The following is a 23,364-nucleotide window of genomic DNA, read 5'->3' on the forward strand; positions in this document are numbered from 1 at the left end:
TGTGTTGTGCTGAATATTTTTTATTCCTCTGAAAATACTCAAAATGCTTCTAATGTAGACCTCTGTTCTATATTTGACTGAATCTTACTGAAGAATTCACTCAAAATGTTATAACAAAATAAAGAGTTTTGTTGCTCCCAAGAAGCTGCACTAAGGCACATCATCATAAAGCGTACAGCTGAGGCTGATGGATATGTCTTTAGCTTTGCAGGCATTTGGTCATAATTGAGTTTCTTGCAGAAGGTGTTATTGTCACACAGGTAAACAGTGTGACGTTGCCTGAATGAGGTTGAACCAGCAGCACAGGGTCACGGTGTCCTCTGCTTATGAACTTAAGAGCATTAGCCCGTCTTAAACCGCCCCGTCTCCACTAGAGCTGTCTCCAGCCATTAATCAGGGATGGATAGCACAGAAACAACTTTCACATCCTGTCTCACTTTTACTCTTGAGAAATAACAGCAACCATCATCATCTTTTGTGAAACGAGAGGGAAACAAGCAAAGGATAATAAAACGTCACAAACCCGTCAGAGCAGGTCATAGAATTAGTCCATTTTTATTAGGAGAACACTTAGTTGGATTGACTCTACCATCTCAGACAGTATAAATACAGAAATATGTACAAGAGTTTAAAAACAAAATGGATTGAAAAATAAATCTTTTATACTGGTGGTTTAGGGAGGTGTAACTACTACTAGGAGAGAAGTAAGCCTGCATCTACAGTGTAAGATTAATACTCTGAGTGATGATAAAATAAGAACTATATTCATCTTCTGAATGTCGCCTAAACACTTTACTGTAATTACAGGGTGCAGTGATTAGAGAACAATAGCAGCATAAGCATTAGAAGTAATATGAATAGTATTTGCTCTATAATCTCAAGGCTTTTCTGCAAGGGTGTAGTTTCACTTCAACATTGGAGGAGACAGATATTAAGTGGGGGGTCTGGGGGAGCTCCCTGCACAGAGAGCTTATGTAATATTTCAGGCCAACTTGGATGATAGTATCACTCTGGTTTCCTTGACAACAAAAAAAAAACAGTAGGATTTTGGATTATTGCAGAAAATAAGTTTTGTGGTGAACAAAAGTTTCTGATTAGGCAAGAAAATTTTTACAAACACCACTTATTGTTTTTGAAGCATAAATGCAATTGCCAGAAGTAAAAAGTTAACTAAATACACTACACTGCAATAATGCGTTTGTGATATATCATTTGTAACACTGTAACGACGCTACTGTACTGTTACAGTTACGTTACCATTAGTTACTGCTACATTGTTGAAACTTTACAATGTAACAAATATTCAGTGGTTTTTTTTTGCAACATCTGTTCGACGTCCTCTGCATGATGTTTACTGTACTTCATGTAAGATTATGCTGTAACGTTGCTAAAACGTCACACGCCGGGGATGACACCCTGGAATTTAATTTCGTAAGTCGCTACAACGTCACATGTCGCAAATGTTCCAACCACATTCCTGCAACTTTCCCGCGACATTTAAAACAACGTGATGGTGACGACTACATGTGGACTACAGATGTTTTTAATGAAAATCTCCTCAGTTTGTGTTTTCTGCAGACCTTATTTCAGCCACATAACGAAAAAAACATTTAAAAAAACACTGACTTTGAGAAAAGGGAACATTTAGTGCTTAAATGTGAAGTGATTTCTAGGTTTTAGGACTCATTCCTGCAGCACTCTATTCTGGTGAATTGTGAGGCACCAGTTTGTGCCTTAGCAAGCTAAGCTATGCTTAGACAAGCTTTAACCACAGGCAGGCAACATCACCTTAAGATTAGTTAGCAAACTAGCAAACACTCCTAAAATCAAAACATTTTATGGCAGATTGTAACCATTGCTTTTGAGGTTGAATACTGCCACCATGTAGGCATTGTTGCGTCTATGAATATGTGTCTACGTTATAGCAGTTTGTCAAAATAAAAGTACTTTCGTGTTTTTACTGGAGGGGGACAAATGCACGTGTTCTAAATATTGAGGAGGACGTGTCCACTGCGTCCCACCGAAATCTATGCCTATGCTTTTTTGTATAAACAAACTGTAGGTTTGTTCAACAGTTGTTCATATATCATAGTAGTGTATGTTACAAGATGTGTTTGCATGTCATCTCACATTTTATGAATACGTTATTTCATCTTCTTTTTTCAGATTTCTATTTTAATTGTAGTTTGTGTTCATGTTGTTGTGATCACCGGTCCAGCCAGCATATAGAGGGGTAGCGCTCACTCAGCGTCTTGCGCAGCTGAGCGCTCTGTGTCTTATCTCGGGTTTCCACCACACACTCCACCTGTCAACACACAGGGATACAGTTAGCCCTCTGACACACACACACACACACACATTAGGATTAGTGAGCGGGTTGCCAGTTAATTATGCAACACCTTTCACCTTTTGACACTGCTGGTGAATTAACAGTATGGTGCCTATTTGTCAGTGTAAACTTCAGAGGCCATACTACAGGAGTAGGAGATAATTCTGTTTTTTTTTCCCAAGCAGCAGTGTCATTAAGTTTCAAAACAAGACAGAGTAAGTATTAAAGGGATAATTCACAGTTTATTGCTTATGAATTCAACTTCTCATATGTAACAGGAAGAATGAGTTATTTCTTCTTTTGAATGCTACATAATCTCACTTTAAAACTTCATCTGGTGTCGGTACACTAAATATTATAATATGGCACTCTTATAAAGGTTTTATGAGTCATAACCACTGACATATATCTCCCAAAAGTGAAGCGAAAACATCTCGATTGCCCCCTGATGGGTTGCAAACCCCACCGCCTCCATGTTAGCAGATGGGACATGGATCAAACTAAAAACTAGCACTTGAAAGAAATTTTCCCCAAATTTTCTTTAGTTCTTTTCACAGTGATTGGCATTCAAGCATTACTTTTTTGACCAGTTTGGTTTTAATTAGTTATTTGATGATGACCCTGGCTCCATTTGTAAATGATTTTTAAATAATAAAGGCATTAGCACATATTCATGAAGTGTGCCTTATTAGAAAGTGGTACCAATATTCCTTCTAGTGTAGTTGCAGGTTCTTCCCAATCTTTACCTACGGCATAAATATCTATATTTTACTTGTGTTATATTTTGGGCCTTTTTAGTCATATACTTTTCTCCTGCCAACTCAAAGTCATAAGTTCCTTGGCAATGAAGGAAAAGTAGATGAGTGGATTGAGGGGGAGGTGGAAAAAGAAAGAGGAGAGATTAGTGGCCTACCTTCGCCTTGAAGAGGTCTGACTTGTCACTTTGTCTCCGATGGCAAACGTCCAACAACCTGGGAGGGAAAACACACAGCAAAAAAAGAAGAAGAAAAAAAAGATGGCATCAAGGGACATAAAAAGTAAAACAGATTGGACCTCAGCATGAAACAACAAGAGTAAAAGTTGACCCTACCTGACGTCCTCTCTGGACAGGACGTCCAGCAGCTTCGCCATGTCTCCTGGCCATTCTCCCAGCTGCACAGAGAACTTACTGACCCGATCGTCCAGCACCAGAGCTCGGTCCACACACTGCCTCACCAGCTCCAGCTCCATGTTAGCGCTGCTCACCACTACAGCAACCCTACAGCAGAAACACACACACACACACACACACACACACACACACACGCCAAACGGATTATCTCTCCTGACATTGATTTATTGTTAAATGTCAGCTGTTCAGGCATGAAGAAAACTCCTCACAGCTAGGACTATATTTGAAATTATATAGATTTTTTTTTTTTACATTATTTTATTAGGCCTCAAAGATACAAGGAAACTTTTCGCTCTTCTATGAACATCAAGGGCGGGCAGTGCTTTAATCATAAGATGTTCTCTTGTTAAAAGCAATAAATTAATGCTGCTGTCTGGTTGGCTGCTGACTATTTCTGACATTTTTAAAAGACAGATAAGAGAATTTCCCTTTCGGGCTCAGTCAGGTTCAATAATATTTATGTGTCTGACCCACTTTTTGCCTCTCAGTTCTGGTAGTTGTCCAGCCAAGATGGCAGCCAGTCCCATGGCTCCCTCTGTGTCCACAGTGGAGCGTTCGAACTCCTGAAACCGCAGCATTGCCACCAAAGAGTCCTCCTCGCTGTGAGAGAGAGGTAAAGAAAAAAAAGGTTAACTAAACTCCAGAATTTGTAAATGCACAGAATTTCCACACATTTCCGATCTATCTATCTATCTATCTATCTATCTATCTATCTATCTATCTATCTATCTATCTATCTATCTATCTATCTATCTATCTATCTATCATTGTATCCATTATTACTAATAGGAGTTATTAATACTCCTGATCACCAGGGGGCAGCAACAACTACTGTCTACCTGTAAGCTACACTTGTATTGCTTTAAGTTAGACAGTAGGATTTAGTAAAAGACCTGCAGGTAGCTGGGTATGTTCACTCAGACATGCTACAATAGTTAATAAATACTTATAACTTATGATGAACAGTTACCCCATTTAAAAAAGTAATTAGTTACATGTCTAGTTACTGCCAAAAGTAGTGAGAATGTGTAATTTTTTAACGTGTTACCCCCAATGCTGATTGTAACACTGAGGCCATTTTTCTCCACACAGCCGACATCTAATTTCTGAGCAAACCCATTCAAATGAAGCTTGAAGGTGTGACTGTGCTGTGGAGACGCAGTACCTGACAGAGATGACTTTATCTACAAGTTTCTTTGCCAGCTGGAAGGTGTTAACACCCAGTGAGCGCTCCATAAGATCTGAGAACAGACGGAAGACATATGTTCAGTTACTGCAGGACAGAAACTGAAAAGCCACATGAGCGTTTGATTGAAGGATGTGCAGTGAATGAAGTTTATTTAATATTCACATGACAGTTCTGTAATACATGTTAGGGACCAGAACTGACTAATAACATTACCTCCATAGAGTTTCTTATTGGGGTTGCTGTGTATGTCTTTGATTGGACTGTCAGTTTTCAGAGACTGTAGCAGCAGAGGGAAACCTTCTGGTTCAATTCCCTGTTGAAAAAAGCCCATTTAGTTTATACTATATTTTCACTATGTTACTACATGTATAAAAGTGTCTACAGCCATGCAACTGGCTCTGTGTGTGTGTATTGTACATTTATTCACATACATATGTATACACTTATCTACGCATCATAGGGAACAAACTCTCAACACCATGGACAGCATCAGTGCTGCATTTTCACTGCCAAGTAAACCTCCTCTTCAGCATGACAGCTAACAGTTAGCATACTGACATAAAGAGTGATGATTCACAGGCTTGCAACAGCCTTGACAATGACACATTGATTGGTTGACACTGGTTTAGTCAATAATTAGTGGGACAGAACAAGATAAACATCTATGTAAGCACTAAAAACAAGTATAATATTAAAATTACTATTCTAATCATCATGAAAATTGGAAGTTGATAGTGAATTTTTAAAACCACAGGACATTTTTGTGTTTTACAGATATTTGCAGAGACCCTGGACACCCAGCTTGAAACCCGGACAATGCTGGACAAACTGGAATGTCTTGTCACTGTAACTTTCATAGAGGAGATGAGGGGTATCGTAAGAGTGTAACGCAGATTTTTCTGTTCCTCAATTTTAACAGAGACTCCAGTCTGCAGTGTAGTTCATACACTTCACTGATAAAGTCTGAGCTGGGAATGACATCACACCCAAGTTGACTGTGTTCTAGTACAACAACTCAGAAAACAAAGATCAGTGCCTCTATGAAAACCTTAGACATTGTGCAGTATTTTGTGCATACAATCACTGTTTTTTTTTTAGGTTGGGGTCACACTTACTTTTCTTAGCAATTAAATAATGTCAATATGACAACCCGGACCATTGCATTTGCTTTTATTGGCTCTCTTGCATGTCAAACAGTTTAGTAATGACTGGACGTTAGAGTGCAAAAAATAAATGAATAAATAAATAAATAAAAAATATGGATTATGCAAACTATGAATAGTCTTATATAATATTATCTGATTCCAACTTAAATAATTATTTTCTGGTTTGTTTGTTTGTTTGTTTTTTACAATAAACTGAATATCTTTGGGTTGTGGACAAAACAAGACATTTGAGGATGTCAATTTGAGTTTTAGGAAATACTACTCAACATTTTTCACCATTTTCTGACATTTTTAAGGCTTAGAACCATTAATCAATTAATCAAGAAAGAAATCAACTGATTAATTACCCTACTTCACTAAAACGAAAATTGTGCTGGAGCAGTATTCCAGTCTTCTCTAGCACAACACCTATTTTAAGAAGCACCAAACACAAAGTAGAGCTGAGCCGATGGGAATGTGATCAGTTTTGTAGACTCAGTCAACAGAACGCATTTCAAAATTAAATTCCTCATCCAACATCCTGCCTACTGCAAAAATGACATGTGCTACATCTAACAACAGCAACATTAATAAAATGTGAGATGGTGGGATTACCATAATTGCTGACTGTGTAAAATATATTGAAACACACTTTAATGAAATGTATAGATTGTACAGTATTTATTTACACAAAAAATGCAGTTTTGCTGATGCAATATTGATTGAGAGAGCTTTATATACTGATTTATTTATAATTAGAGGATGTTTGTTGTTTAATTGATTACTTTAGATCTCAAAGCGGTGATATAATTATATAGACCCATTTATTGTAGCAGACAAGTCTTGAGTTATTATGTTCTTTCCATTTGGTGTCAGCTGTTATGTGTCATGTGCTTTTTTATTTTTTTTCCCTGAAGTATTGGAAAAACATTATGTGGATCCCAGAGAGTCGCTCCTGTTATTGTGATAGTAGCTTAGTAAACAAATCCATGAGAAGATTGGTAGTTAATCAGCCTCTCGGTTGTGTTTTATGATGATCACTGCTGGCAGTAAATTTGATTGATTGCTTCATCGTACACTGGGATATTTATTTATGATTGAAAATAGAAGCACAGGGCTGTTCTGTTCCTCTGATGTAAACAGAGCAAAGGCTGTCAGAGTTTTAGCTGCGGGCCGATACGGGAACAAGGGAAAACACTTCAAATACATTTATCTTGTTAAGGAAATCCAAGCAGAGTGAAAAACACACTTGGATCAACACGAGGGAGATGAAGAGGCAAGTGGCAATCTCATTTTTGCAGTAAGAAGTGAGGGTTCATGGGAAATGTGACTTCATTTTAAGAAACAGCACTAAACGAGAGATGAGGTGAGGCAGACGCCACAAATCATCTCATCTTCTACGTTATGAACAGGTTTATAAATTCTGCCTCCATGAATTACTACACTGCAACTTACTATGACAAGAATTCGTGAGTTGAGGTGTTTGATGGCTGCGGCTGTACCAGCCAGCAGACCATACTGTCCAGCTGCAGGAATAACAACTGCATCCAGTTTGGGCACTTGCTCATAGATCTCCATGCCCACAGTTCCCAGTCCTGCCAGGTATGCGGCACTCTCCTCTCTGGACATCAGAAAACAGACAACGGACAGAAAGAACACATCAGTAATTTGCAGTAATGAACAACAACTGTTCCGGACTCCTGGTATTGTGCATAGTGGCTCACTGTAGTGGTTGGGAATAGTATTTGAGCAAGTTGTAAATAAGCAGTCACTTTCTAATTATGTGTGGAAATACTGCTATCGCTTGAGAGTTGAATTTCAACACTGGGACAGTAGCTGACTGGTTGCATTACAGACAGACACACTGTGATCCCTGTGTAAAATGTTAAAGGAGTATTAGTGGGACTGACTCTTCCAGGTAGAGGTATCCGTTCTCTTTGGCCAGATGGCGGGCGTGGTTCTGGGAGTCGTGGCCGGTGCTGCCGTAAGAGATGACCATGGCGCCATAGTCTCTGTAGATCCTGAGGCGAGGCGAGGCGCAGCATGACGGCATGATGACAAACACCGGGATCTTCAGCTCCACTGCATGGTGAGCCACGGCCATGGAGAAGTTACAGTCGGTGGCCACGATCACACCCTTCCTCTGCTGCTCCTGGAGGGACATAAACACAAGCTTGACATATATTCATAAATATGTCAACACGGCAAACATCAATGGATAGAAGATTGATAGGAGGGAGTTATCTAAGGGACTATTTTTACTCTAAAACAAGATATAACATGTAAATTAGTCAGCTGTAGAAATTTTTGAAGGTGGGTTTTTGTGCCTGTCTCCAGTCTTTATGCTAAGCTAAGCTAACCTTGTGTTTAGACCACAGTTCCCATAATCCCTGATGCTTCCTGTCACAAAGATCTTTGCATGGCCTCCAGAAATCATAACCCAGTTACAGACCCACCAACCATATCGATGCACGGAAGAAATAATCTATTCATAGACAAGAGGCTCATACTCGTGACAGCGCCTAAACATTGCTGTCGTCCTCCTTGGCTGAGCTGTGACGTTGGCACCACTGAGCTAGTTAGCACAGTCATGAGTTCTGGAAAGAAAGATTGCTTTATACTTTTTGGCGCTTTGAGCTCCACACACCAGGTGCCATCTAGGCATATATCTCCAAAACTCAGCAACTCACACAAAAACTAGATGGATAAATAGCACTACTGCTAAGAGGAAACACGGGCCTCAAATGCTTGTTACATCGTATTACAAGGTATTTGTCTGTATCTGAGTGCACGTGCACAAGACTTGCATAATTAATGCCCCAGGAATACCATATAATGCTACACTTCCTGCCCCATATGTCAGGAAGGATTCATTCATTATCATTCATTTTTAAAAAGAAAATTCAACATTCAATTCAAGAACGTACCTGTTTGTGCATTATGCCCAATATGTTTTTGATTTTGAGGTGGATTGTCCCTTTACACCTAAGAATTTGTAATACCGCTCACAGTGATTGAGGTTTGCTTTAGTTCTCTTAAATTATTTGAGAGAAATCAGACTCACTTGCTCACAGACGTGCAGGAGGTATTTTCAAGCCACTGTCCACTAAAGCTGGACTATTTTTATCTCTACAGGTCAGAAAGGGTCAGGTAACACATGTGGGTCTGCACGAACACACAGACAGTAAATCACACCAGCTGTGACCTGACAGACAGGAGGAGAAGCTGCGTATTACCTGTGTGAGGGAGGTGAGCAGGTACAGGACTCCTCTCTCCTTCACTGAGCCTGTGTAGTGCAGGTGCTCCTTCTTCAGGTAGATTTCCATCCCGTACTGTTTGGACAGTCTGGAGTACTGCACACAGAGAAGAAGCAGCACTATGACAGCAGCTCTGTGCTCTTATGAGCGAGATAATGTCTCCTAAAAGTAATGCAGGAAACTGTAAGTTTATTCACCCCTCATTTTCTGCAGAAATCAAAAATGAACTCATGCTTCTCAGTGTTCACAGCTTTTGTTTACGCTGATGTAATCTGAGGAAACTTGAACAATCACAGCATGAAAATTTTGTTTTCACAGCAACAAATGCTGTAAAAAATGCCTGAGACTGAGGCAGATATATATGATATTGAATGGAAATGGTAATATATGAATTCCAGCATGCATGCAAGTTGTGCAAAATTGTTTGGTTGTAAGTTGCAGTGATGTTGAACAGCACTATATTATACTGGGAGGTTATTTCTAATGTTTTGCTCACACCATTTAACAACATGAGGGGGGAAGAATATTAGAAACACATTTCCATATATCGCAGTCCAGTGCAACATCACCACCTACTGTGACCTGTGAAAAAACATATAGCTGAATTAACAGCTATCAGAAAAAAATGAGAAAGCAATATGTAAAACTCTCGCATTTAAAAATTAGCACTGCAGTTAAAATAGCAAGTTGGAGCCATAGACTATATATTTAATAGAATTAAATCCCTATTTAATATACTTGTTCCCCCCATCCCCTCCTCCCCGGACTCAAAGCTCAGGCAGGTTGCCTGCAGGCTGCAGGGACATTGAACCTCAAAAAGTACAAGACGAGTGCAGCATCACGTTTTGACACTGACAAGTGACGATGAGTCCTACACTGTGTGTTGATCAGCTGTTTATAAATGTCAGCCGTCTGTCAGTAAAAGATAATCCTGTCCTGGACATACTTACTAAAATAGTTAAATACTTTTAATTTACTTTTAATTCTCAGGAAAGACTACAGAATAAGTTGTCCCTCTGGATGGACTTTTGTTTTTTCTTTCAGACATTTATTTTTTGCCCTACCCCTAAAAGAAAAGATTTTATAAAATACACGCCCATTTCATTTTCCCCTTTTCTTAAGAAACAGGGATTCCTCTTAGTTTGGTTTGGTGTAGATGTTTTGTCCTGGTGGAAACTGTAGACTTATGAAGTTGTAGAAAAAATGGTCAGAAATCCAAAGAAATACAGGAGAACTGTAATCCTGGAAGGAAATAAGGAGAGAGCAGTGAAAAACGGGAGTCTCCTGGGAAATTCGAATAGTTGGCAAGTATGGTTTTGGACCAGAATGGAAATTTCAAAGGAGAACATAGTGTTGCTGTTGGAGAAGCTGGTATTTTTTTTCTTTCTCTCTTTCTGTTAATTTTCTGGGGCTTTTATGTCTGTATTTTATAGGACCACTGAAGCGAGGACAAGAAAAGGGGAGAGAGGAAGAGAGAGCTGGGGGACAACAGGGAACAAATGACCGCGGGCAGAGGACACACACTCCACCAACCGAGTCACTGAGAAACCAGTACTTCAACTTAGCATGTTTCCTTAATCTCTGATGACATATCATGGTCATTTTATGATTTATTACAGTAAATATATTACATATTTCTTCTTTAACACAAACTGAATATCATGAGCTATGAAAAGGCAGAGATGTTGCACTAGAATGCATTAGATTGCACGGATGTACCAAATAATGTGGCCAGGGAGAATAAATTTCTTGTAATGTTGAAATCAAACCATCATCAGAATCCAAACAGAGCTCCCGTCCAGTGATAGAGATGATAGTGTACCGTGCACGGTGTCTTCTGTATCCCTGTCTGGATCCTGAAGGCCGCGGCGCTGATGTCCTCAAAGCGGAGGTACTGGGGTTTGGGGATGGCCCTGAATTCGCTGACGCGTCTGGTTTTAGGGGGGTCCATAAGCATGACCTCAGGAGCCCCCACCACCTTGGTGTCATAGACCTTCACATCACCGTTGAGAAGCTCCTCCTCACCGAAGTCCTTCAGCCGCTCCGGTTCGATGAGGGTGGGTCTGCGGCCTGCAGTGCCGTTACTGACGGGGCCGCATTTGTGAGAGCTGCCAGGCTGACATGGGCCCAGACGCAACTCCTCTCTGGAAAAGAAGACAACAGACAGAAACTGATCTGTACTTATGTAAAATGATTTTCTACAATAAGTCTTCAAGAAGAACTAGAAGAACTCTTTATAAGTTCTGAAAGTAAATACTAGAAAGTTTGTTTAATTAATTTGAATAAATAAAACTTGTGTATTTAAGTTAATGAGAAAAGCTTAATTGATTCCACTAAATTTCTGTATGATTTTTTTTTACAGTGCACAGTAGCTTCTTGACTTCAAAAGGTTGTTGTCCAACTCTCAGGTCTAGAACTGCAACGATTAATCGATCGATTGATGAGTTGTCAACTATCACATTAGTCGCAAACTATTTTGATAATCAGTGTATCGATTTGATCAATCAACATAGACTTGATTCAGTCGAAACAGTTTAAATTTGAGAATGTAAAAGTAAAACCTCTCTAATCCCCAGTGTTTCTGTGCAGACAGCATATATGATAACTTACTTGATTTGACTAAGAGATTAAATTGACTGTAATTTTATTCATACTCTGACAAATATGCTGAGTAAAAGTGTAGTGCTTGATAAAACATTTACACAGAGCAAAAGAAGACAGGGCAGAGTGAAAGATTAAATGCAGAATCCAGTCTGTCAGTTTACAAATGAGAGTCTCGATCAGATACGAGCCAGAATAGAAAGTAGTGATGTCTAGTGGCCTCCTGCAGGCAACATCAGTGAAACTCTTTCCTGAGAAAACGGTTTATGATGATAACCATGGGCGCAGATCCCTGGAAGGGGAGCTGAGGAGACATGTCCACCCCAACTTCTAAAAACCGTCAAGTTGTCCCACCAAATAAATTATTTAATAGAAACTGAGTAAATGACGTGCCTGTAAATCGATGCAAATCATTAAAGTGTCTTAGTGATAGTGTAGCTAAAGTTTTTTCTGTGAAAACATATGGTCTTACCTGATGAAACACCTGCTTTTATAATGGAGTTTGGTTTAACAGTCCAGCTGTATTTTATCATAAATAATTAACATAAATTGAGCTGACCCTTCCAATAATGAACCCTGTAAACAGTATAAAGTAACATAGGAAGTGGAGCTAAAACAGATCACCACTGTCTAAGTTGTAATGAGATCTGCGCCTCTGATGATAACATCTTGTGTCATCAGTGTTAGAGCTGCCACACGCCAGGGCTTGAGGTGAGGTGCTGATCACAAATTGTACACGTGAAAATAGTAAGAAGGCATTGCACACTCTGACACCATATGTATTTCTCTTTATTTAGATGCCATTTTGACCCTCAGGCTGTCTACAACAGTCGTAGTAAAACACAGGCACTGATCTGTTATATAAGCCACACCCTACTACATCGTCTGAATCATGTTCCACCACGGTGAGAAAAAAAACCCAAAACAATCACACGGCAGCTATTCAGCTATTCACACCCGAGCCCCTTATTTTAGCTCTGGAGAGCAACAAATTCATTGTTGAAAAGAGGCTGTGGTGGATGAAAGGATTCGCTGCAGGGCTTTCCTGTAGGAGAGCAGGATTCAGAAGTCCTCACCCTGAAAGACTAAAATTTGATAGTGATTAGAAATTAGATATCAGTGGTACCTGTTATTTAAAACCTGTTTTCAGTTGCAGTTTGGATAGGTTGGCCAGACAGGGTTTTCTAACCTGGGCGCAAATGGCATATGCCAAAAAATAATAGATCGGTGGAAAAAATACACTTGCATTATCCTGAGATATATTTTGAGTGGTAAAAAAAAGAACTTCTGCCTCCACGTCAAAACCCAGAAGAGAAGAAAGAGCAGACAGGGTCAGTCATAATGTGACAGAAATAATTAATGGTAAGGTCTTATATACGTTAAATGAAATGAAAAGAGAAATACATATGAGCCAGACTGCGCAACACATTTTTCCTGCTTTAAACTTGCATATCCATCCCACCCCTGATTCAGCAAATTCACTGAAACTGCAGTTCAGACATCTCTGTTAGACCCTCCAGCCCTGTTAACGTTTGAGACGCTGACCTATTTTCTTTCTTTCTTTGATTTTTAAGAAAAATTCTTGAATTGCCTCAGTTAAAATTGAACAGACCCCCTGTTATGAAGGTGATGCGCGAGCACACACACACGATCCTTCAGTCTAAGATGAATTGATTCACCTTTCATGTCACCTCAGCTTCCACTCACTGTGACAGATTACATCTATAAGTCAACTTATGATTCATTGGGTCACTCGGCTCCTCTTTTTAGAAGATACAGAAACGATTAAAGTGGCAATTTGGGTCCAAAGGCAGAGACAGTTTGATTTATAACAGCTCAGATATGGACATTGAATATAATAAAACATTACAATTCATTTAAATAGCACAATTTCCTCCAGAAAGTACTTGCATTTCTCAAATGACATTGCACAAAACCGAGCTAGACATCAAACTTGACGTTTCTCTAACCACATAGTTAATCAGGAGACCTTTTACGCAGTATAAACATTATAATAGGATTACCCACTTTAGAGATTAACCCTGTCACTTAGCCATTAAAGCAGATCACAAAGGGTTAATAGCTAAGTTTGAAACTTTGAACAAGGTGATGCACCGAACCCATGTCAGTCACATCAACAGTATAAGCAGAAAATGGTGTAATCTGCTGGATGAGTGGAATTTGCTGCATCATGGTGGAGCAGACAGTAACTCAAGAAGAGTAAAATTAAAAATAAACCAGTGATTAAAGTGATTGAGTGAGCTTTGGTGCATTAAAATACCATGAGGCCACCAGATGGAGCAGTTCTCCCAAACAAATATCTGGATCTGCCAGCACTCTGCAGAGAACATCCCCGTCTATTTTTATCACAATGATCTGCCATAAACAATACCGTGACCTTTCACCTCATCCCTGGGGTCCATTACTGCCCTCTGCCCCACTTGTCAGTCACTATCACTCCATTATTCAGGCACACGGAGTGCTCTTAACACGACTGTGAATAGAAAAAGTCCAAGCCTGCACCTGTGATCAGGGAGCGCTTTGGTTCAAAAGCAGAGTTCAAAAACGACATCAAAGGCGGAAAAGAGCAACACGGCAGCCAGTAACAAGCCTCAGAAAGCCTCCTCAAAAAGAGGAGATGAAGAGATGAGATACTAGGCTCTTTTAGTTCAAAATGGTACAAAAACTGAAAAGTGAGGACAAAGCAAAAAGTGAAGGAGACATTTCAGCCCATGAGGCTTTCATCATTGCACTCTCTCAGCTTCTTAATGTCCTTTTACAGACTAAATGCCCTAACAGGCTGCCGTACTACTTCCTTTTCCTACAACTGGAGCAATGTTCATTTGGGAAAAGAAAATATCTCCTAGTGCTATATGACCCCGATTGCTGGTATTGCATTGCTGTAAATGTAACTTTTCGTCATCCAGGCTCAGTTCAACAACTTTATTGCGTTTTTTGTCTGGTTTGTTTTCACCTAGTTGGGTGTCACAAGTAGCAGTAGAAGGTTTGGATACTCACACAAAAGCATAAAATTTAAAGTTTAGTTTCTTTAGATTTTCCGTCATGATTGAAGACATGTTTGTCCAAGTTTTTTTTTTAGTATTAAATCCTGACAATCATGGTTGTCCATGTTGGCTAAGACATGCAGAGGAAGAACATGAAAACTGCTTCTGGCCGGATGTGATGCGATTTATATACTGCATTATATGAAGCATTGCACCAGCAAAGTTTAACAGATTTAATCATGCTTTAACTTTTAATTATATTGCAACAACATTTAAACTAGCTTAAAATTAAGTTTATTTTCCACTTTAAGCCTCGATTAAATTTAATTCTTCTGAACCGAGTCTCCATTTTAAACAGTCATCCTGTATAAACTTTTAAATTACACTTGAAGAGGTTTAACTTTTAAAATGGCTGCCTCTTTGAGATGGACTGAGCAAAATAAGTTCCTCAAAGAAGGAACCCAGTTGAGTTTTATGATGCATCTTTCTGTCTGTTCCCCTGCTGTTAATTCAGCCAACATGTTTATCTCAAAGGAGGAGAAACTAGAGCTTCTCTGCTGAGTCATCATTAATAGGCTCGCTAGGTTAACTGACAGCAAACAATATAACTTTTTTTTTCTTTTTTTACTTTTTAGCTAGCTAGCAAACAATGCAACATTTTGTAAAGCAATACTTAATGATTTTGCCCTCTCTTTTATACTCAGATGTTATCATCCCAAATTGTCACATACTAACAAAATCTCACTGCATCTCAGTGTCTGATACTGAGGCAAAAAGTAACCTCGGGCTGCAGAATCTGACGCATTTAGAAAACCATTTTTAACACGATTAACACATGGTTTAGTATAAAACCATGTTTGGGATTACCAGACAACAAAAGTCACATGTCACTGAAGCAATCCATTACACAAAAGTTATGTTACTCACATATTTCACATGTCAATACTCGTGACTCTAAAGTCACGTGACGTTATACCTCAACTTTTAATAAAGTTTTGGTTCACGGGACATTAGAACTAATCCTAGATTAAATTAATCTTTGTTGGTGCAACCCTGTCTAAAACAATTTGCGAACAGCCTACCTCTTTCAGCATACTGCATTTGTCTCTGTTTTTCTTTAAATCTGTGAGAAATACCTGGGGATGAGGAGGAGAATAAGGTACAGGACCAAGCGAAGGAGCAAGTCTACCAGGGTTTGGAAGGTTGGGAGCAACCCTCCTCTACAAGGAGCAGGAGCTGAGGAAGAGGAGGAAGAATAAGACTGGGAGATGGAAGAAGAGGGGGACGCCATTTCTGCTGGGGACCTGGATGGAGCAGGGCAAGATTTAAGGAGAACCATCTGAGGATGAAGATTGTTGGAAGGGAGTTCAGAAGACCTTGATCTGGGGATCGCAGCAGCCAAACATGGATTTGGAAGACAAGTGGGTAGTTGTGTTGATTTTCTTTTGTGATTAAGGTGATGAGGAGGTGGCAGAGGAGGAGACTGGAGATTTGAGGGTGTGTTTTTCAGGGTAGGCCTCAAAGAAAGTGGATTGGGAGGAAGAATGGAAGTAACTGAAGAGAGAGGCACTGAGGCTGTGGAGGTAGGAACTATCTCCATACTCTGGCCAGAGGGTAAATCTGTCACTACGGGGAGCTGGCTAGGGGAGAGGTCTAGAGGTTCCGGGGGACTATCTGTTGTAATTTCCCACCTCTGCCAGAAGGGGTCATGCTCCTCGCTGTCTTTCAGTGCAAGCCTGGGTGAGTACAAACGCTCAAGTCGCTCGCTCAAGTAGCTTGAGTAGAATAACTGGGCAGCAAAGTTCATCCTGGTTGAAGCACCGTCCTCCTACAGTCCAACAAGTCTCTGTATCCGAATCCCTCTCCTCTTCCAGCTGCTGTAGTGTGTCCGAGGGAGAAGAGGACACTGACTGGAGTTGCTCCCACGGTGTAACGTCCCCTGTCCCAGCTCCCTCCCTCTTTTCCTGCCCTGGCCAGGGGCTATTTAAGAAGGGATTACCCAGGGACACATGCACGGTGGCTCTGCAGTGTCTCTCTAGTGGCCTGGCCCCTCCCAGGGCTCTATTCCTGGGCCCAGACCGGGATTACTTCCCCTTTCTATGACGTAGTGCTAATCAGACGGTCTAAGGAGATAGATGCAGACTTAGGGTTTATCTAGGGAGAAGTGATCTGGAGGCTCAACCACACAGAGGAGATGACTATGGATGGAGGATCAGAAATGAGAGAAAGTGGGGTGGTGGGTGCCTGAAAGGGTTTGCATCCAGAGAGTTGCAGGATCACATGCAAAATCAGTGAAAAAGAGCCACAACTAACTCAACTGACATCTCCATTTTCATTGCACTTCACCTCAAACAGCTTTCTATGAGATATATAGAGGACAACAGTAGATGACTTTCTGTTCAGATGACAGTGCTTGCATCTGTAAGAAACTGAAGCAGGATGTTGCTGCAGAGGAGCAAGGATAAATTTGAACACAATCGAACAGTACATGTGGTACAACTGTAGAGAGTGACAGGCTGCCAGCCAGACAGATAACGGAGACTTTAGGGAAAGTGGAGGAGAGTTAAATTAGCTGCTGCCAGCGCTCAGCAGGCACACCAGATCCTATTCAGCTCTGATCGGATGTCCAACTTGTCCCTCAAATCTGAACTGACGAGTGACAGTGATGCCAGCGTTCACTGCGGGCTCCTTAATGAGTCATTCCCAACTCGGAGCACTACAGGAATGCGTATAACCAGAGATCGTCCCCTCAGCAGACAGGGCTCAAACAGTATTTGCAGGTAAATCTGAGCACAGTTATTGGAGACAGGAGGAGTTTACTGCCTCAGCATGGTGCAGACAGTGTTAAGTGTCAAGCCATAAAGAAGAAAAGTAGGTTTTCATGAGAAAATCTATCTAGTTATGATTGTGTTACATGATTAAAGTGTAATGGCACCACCAGGTCTGAGCCTAACCACATTCACTGCATAACTTTGAAAAAAAATGCTAAAAAGTGGGCAGGGGGGTTGAAGAGGGGGGTGGGGAAGCACAGGACAGCCACTATAGGGGGCGTGGCCTCATGGCTACGTAATGTGTGTGTAGACAGTGGAAGAGGAAGTTGATGGAGCTTCCATGTCTGAAAACTGAAGCCAATGCCTAAGTGCCTTAAACCTGTATTCTTTCTAATGACCACCAGGGGGGCGACTCCATGGGTTGCAAATTGTATCTACTCTTATATGAAAATGACATTACTTCTCACTTGATGTATGATCTCAGCAAACATTTTCTGCATGAGTTTATAGTCTCAATTAGTAGTTTTAAGTCTTCTTCGATATGGCATGATGTTGATTTTGTAAATGAATGCCCCATTTAAAGTAAAATAGACAACAAAGCTCAGTTTGTCCGTCTCAGTGAGTCTGTCCAGACCAAGACACAGGGCTCACAAACTCAGATCAGTCAAACTAGACAGTGCTGATAAAATATGGATCAAGATTCTGCCTTTTTACTCAGAAACATTGTGGGTCAGTCTGATACGGCCTCTTGCTGCATGTCAGCCCCTCACTGTCTCTCAACACATTCACTATGAAAGTAAAAGCACCAAAAGCCCCAAAAGCCCCAATAATACGAATTTTAAAAAACCATGCCCAGAGAGATAAAAAAAAATAATCAGAAAATTGGGTAATATGGACGGCAGAAGAGGCTTGCTCTAAATATGTAGACCAGTGAAAGAAAAATAATGCAAACTTTGAATAGCTGAAAGATTTATCCTCATACTTTGTGTATTAAACAGAGTGCTACACTATATTAGATCTGCAATGATTAATTGGTTATTAATTGACCAACAAATTAATCCCCAAATACTTTGCTAACCAATTCATCGTTTTGAGTCATTTTTTAAATAAAACATGTCTGAATTCTCTGACTCCAGCTTCTCAAATGTGAATATTTTCTAGTTTTTCTACTCTTTTATGACAGTAAACTGAATATTTCTGGTTGTGAACGAAATTGGACATTTGAGGATGTCACTTTGGGCTTTGGGAAACACTGATCAACATTTTTCACCATTTTCTGACATTTTCTGGATCAACCAACTTATCAATAAATGACAGATAAATTGATAATGAAAATAATCATTAGTTGCAGCCCTATATGATATGGTGAAATATCCACTATGGACCAGCAAGCTGACTATATGACAAACTGTCTTTTCAATCAAGCTGCTGATAGTTTCCTTAAGTATAGCACAATCCACAATAGGATTAAGACACGGTCAAGGGAAACTAAAGGTCAACTAATGACTTGACTTAAAAGCAAAGGGTGGAGCTTTGCTCCTTTTGATGGAGTCACAGACTTCACACACCTCACACCTCATCACCAAGCTCCTTAAAAAGTGTCAAGAAGACGGTGTGTACCAGGGGCCAGGTACTCAGAGCTGAGCTCACTTTTTGGCAACAACAAGCTTTAGTGAGCTCCATGTTCAGATGAGGATGACTGTTTGACCGGATAAAATGAAGAATGCCATTGTTGAGGCTCTTTTGTCTCTACATGCTCGCTTGCATCATCATGACAACTGCCAAGACAAACAGACATATAGATGGCTCAAAGAGGAGCGCAGGACGGAAATAGACGGTGAGAAGGTGACCCCGCCTCCAGCAGTCTGTCACACCACAGATCAGCATGACGTCAGCTGACTGGGTGCCATGATCCTCTGGCTCTGTGTCGTGTAGACGCTCTGCTTCACCATGTGTCTGCTGACCAGACTAAGACCAACATTCACGGCCTGAAAGACAGGTCACAAGATGAACTTTGACATACTTTCACTTTTAATATCATGTTGTTTTAGAACACTTGGTTGCACTTTATTTTACAGTACACTAGTAAGACGTAACACTTTGTATTTATTAGACAAAAACTAGAAATATGTTCTTTATTCAACAGTTTTAGACTCTTTAGAGGATAATTAGGAACACAATACAACAAAACTGTAAACTAAAGTGTTTTATTTCCCAGTGTGAGACCCTTATGAGTTTACAGTGCAGTTCTGTGCACTGTGATGTCAGAAAAGGTTGTCTGACTGAAGGTAATACTGTGAAAATATTCTAATATAGCATACACTTAAAGCTGAAGGAGGCAGAAAGCTTAGGAAAAGAGCTGACTATTGAGTCTCACCTCCAGGATGTGAGATAACAACGTTTTGGGCAGGAGGCTCTTCGTGCTAAGCCCCTCCTGTCAGACGAGCACTTGCAGAAGCACGCCCCTCCATGCATGCACACAACAGTTTACTGAGGCAATCGTACAAAGTGAGCGCTGACCAGCAGGCACCAGCTGTGTGTGTCCCCTCACCAGAGAAGCTGGTTCTTTCTGTTGTCCCACCTGTCTCTCTTCTTACCTTCATCCTCTCTGCGTGTTCACAAAAACACGTTACTTCTCTGATCAGCAGTCAACATGGACAGAGAGACACACAGGAAACAGTCGATCAAGGTCAGCTCCTCTGCGGGTCACTGCTGCAGACAGGTTGAGAAGCAGGAGTAAAGAAGATAAATCTGCTTTTCAATCCTAAAAGTTTGACACATAAACTCTGAGCTTTCTTTGTACCCGTAAAGGAGTCTGCACCAGCGCAATACCAACATGACTCTGGTGTTTCTTCAGCCAGAAGCTCCGGTCTGTCCCCATCTCTCTCCCCCAGAGCTTCCCGACTCTCAGCAGCCGTCTGTCAGCTTTGTACCTCAGCTCTGCCCCAGACCTCTCCACACAACACTCGTCGAATGAACACGACTGAAGGTGAAGTCAAAAGTAACCGGCTGAGCCGATACACTCCTGGGTTAAGCATGTTGCTCTTAAGCTAGACTATTTACGATTCCCTTTCTGATAATTCTGTCTTCTTTTCTTGAGTTTGTAGTTTAGGTAGTAGATGCCAATTCTGGAAATACATCTTTTTATCTTTTAATTTCCGCCACTTGATTTACAATATGCTGAAAGATTATTATGGGATTACTGCTCAGTGATGCCAAATATTTGTTGCCTACCCCAACTTAAACCTGTTATTGTAAGTGGCTAAATACCCTTATTCACCTACTATTTTCTTTCACTGTTTCTTGATATATCTAGTATCATATATCTAGCAAATTTTAAGGCAAATATATATTATTTATAATGTAAATCAGAATCATTATGTAACATTAATACCCATTTAATATTTAATTTTATTGTTTTGCATGTGCTCCTGTTTTACATATTGTAATTAATTAATTAGGATTTAACAATGTAGCATAATTGTTTCATGTATGATATCCAACATTAATATTCTTTTTTAAAATTATTGCTCTGCATGCTTATAAAATATTTAAAATACTTTCTGTTACTTACTTTGTGTTATATTGTGTGTCATGTCTGTCTTGGGACTCCAGATAAAAAAACTGTATGTTTCTACAACAATCACAGCAATGTTTACCATCCTTGTTAAATAAACTAATAAATAAAAAATGTTTTCTGAATAATTCATAAAATAAATGTGAGAGTGAAATAGCAATCTGCTGAGGAAAAACTAACAACTTCATTTTCCTATTACATGTCAAATATTTGTTGACATCACACTGAGTGTCAAGCAGGGTAACTAAAATAAGATGATGGACCCAAAAATGCAGACAACACAACTGCAACTGAAAGTGATACAATAAAAAAAAAAGAAAAAACAACTGGCTCACACTTGAGGCAGACAGACCTAAATCAAAAGAGTCAAAACAGGGCAAATGAAGAATGCAAAGTCTGTACAAACAAATCCAAAGTCCAAAAATGAAACCAAAATCCAAAACACAAAGGAGGACAAACTGACAGAGAAACAGAGAAATACAAGGATGAAACAGACCAGGGACTAATCAGGTGCAGGTGAGACAAATGGTAATCAAAAAGGGTGGGAAAAAAAAGCACAAAGACAGGAAGTAGAGTCACAGAAACGAGAGGGAGAGAACTACAAAATAAAAAAGGAAATGACCAACAAAATATCCAGTTCACTCTGACAGTATAAAATCTTTATTTTTCACTTGTGCTGTGATTTTAAAGGTCCAGTGTGTAAAGATTTACAGGAATGTAGTGGAAGTATATGCCATAAATGGAATATATTACTCATTTGTTTGTTTTTTCAGTCCTGTATAATCACCTAAAAGTAGGAACTGTTGTGTTTTCGTTACCTTAAAATGAGTCCTTTATATCTACAAACAGAAGGTCCTCTTCCATGGAGTCTGCCAAGTTGCACCTCCATGTTTTTCGTCAGTTTCATGGTCACAGTTCTACAAAAACATGGAAGTGGAGGGAGAGGAAATATGTTTGCAGTCTGCAAAATCACTACAAGATGCCACTAAATCCTACACATTGGTCCTTCAGTCTTTTTTCCCTTTGTCAGAGAAGGTACATGAGTTTCTTCTGACCTTGGTAAAACTATAAATTGATCACAAAGGTTGTTTATGTGTGAGATGTATACAGTCATTCTTGTCATATAACTGTTTCTGCTCCTGTGTCCTTGGCCCTTTCTCTGCTCCTCACTGACAGACAGAAATGTCTCCAGACTGTCCTCTCGCCTTTGATCCCTTCTGTCACTTTTCCTCCAGTTTCGTTTTTTGCCGCTTAACCTGTAGATCTGCTTAACAGGCCAGACGGTAGAGCGGAGCACGAGGCTGAAGACAGTCTGGCTTAATGAAGATAACCATGTTTGCTACGTAACAGTCTTGGCTGTGCGTTTGTGTGTGTGGGAAGGTGTGTGAGTCACACAGACAAACAGAGAAGTCAATTCAGTGAGAATAACAGGAAGCAATCAATGCGATTATAAAGGGCATTCTCTGCTGCTGAATTGATTTTGATTTCTCTGACTTCCTGCTGAATGGAAACACTCACTGATTTTCCCAGAAAGAGCTCGCCCGCTTTGAGTCCTTTTGTTTTGTTTTCATTGATCGGGGAAAAGGCAACTTAAATAACGAAACCAAAACAATTAAGAGGTCGTCTACTTCAGTCTTACCTTGAGTAGAGCTAAAAATAAGTCATCGCTGAAGCATCACAGCATTAATCAAAGGGTGGCGTGTTTTTAAGACAGTCCTGGAATGGTATGAATATACAATTTAAATCTTATTTCTGGAAAGCAGTAAGTCACCTTATGTCATGTTTTCTTCTTCATAATCAGGGTTGAGCAGAAACAGATGACACGAAAATGGGATTACGTAGTAAGATTACAAAAATAACTAAACGGCCTAGATTAAATGTGAAACGTGTAATTAGATGAAAGTGGCATTATCAATGATTTCTTAATTGCATTTTTTATTACATCTTTAAAATATGGCCAACTCCACTCCACACTCCATTGTGAAAAATACTTTTATTCGATTGATTGAACTGGTTGAAATAATTGTGAATTTAAGTAAATTAACCTTGTAAAAAAAAGTAGACCATACAAAAGAAAACAATGCACATGTACAAATACTCAAAAAGTTGGCTGAAGCTAAGGTCTCGCCTCTCACTGGATAGATTATATTAGAGGATAATGAGCCACTTAGGGAGGCCAATCAGATTTCAGGGGTGGCCAGTGACCCCCTTCCCCTCAGACAACCTGAGGAGAAGCTTAAATAGGAAAAATGTGCTCTCTTTTTTCAGTTCTGCCGAGGAGTCTGGCTGTTGCATTTCGGACAAGCTGTAATTTATATA

The 23,364-nt window shown here is 39.9% G+C and overlaps 1 protein-coding gene across 2 annotated transcripts; it reads right to left on the reverse strand.

Moving 5' to 3' along the window:
* Nucleotides 1–1,552: 1,552 nt before the first annotated feature.
* Nucleotides 1,553–16,661, reverse strand: LOC146315297 (uncharacterized). 2 transcript variants are annotated; one of them, XM_084736061.1, is made up of 11 exons: nt 16,389–16,661; nt 10,914–11,235; nt 9,071–9,187; nt 7,745–7,986; nt 7,290–7,455; nt 4,903–5,002; nt 4,666–4,741; nt 3,975–4,100; nt 3,420–3,587; nt 3,243–3,300; nt 1,553–2,305 (listed from the first exon to the last, which is right to left on the reverse strand). In XM_084736061.1, exons 1-11 carry the CDS (start codon nt 16,502–16,504, stop codon nt 2,207–2,209), a joined length of 1,590 nt encoding a protein of 529 aa, XP_084592187.1. In that variant the 5' UTR covers nt 16,505–16,661; the 3' UTR covers nt 1,553–2,206. The 2 variants fall into 2 exon arrangements, with proteins under 2 accessions (XP_084592187.1, XP_084592188.1); XM_084736062.1 differs by lacking the exon at nt 16,389–16,661 and adding an exon at nt 15,834–16,322.
* Between the last annotated feature and the right edge of the window lie 6,703 nt (nt 16,662–23,364).

Source organism: Lutjanus erythropterus, chromosome 14, assembly GCF_056507025.1.
Source record: "Lutjanus erythropterus isolate fLutEry1 chromosome 14, fLutEry1.hap2, whole genome shotgun sequence".
NCBI classification, from domain to species: Eukaryota; Metazoa; Chordata; class Actinopteri; order Lutjaniformes; family Lutjanidae; genus Lutjanus; species Lutjanus erythropterus.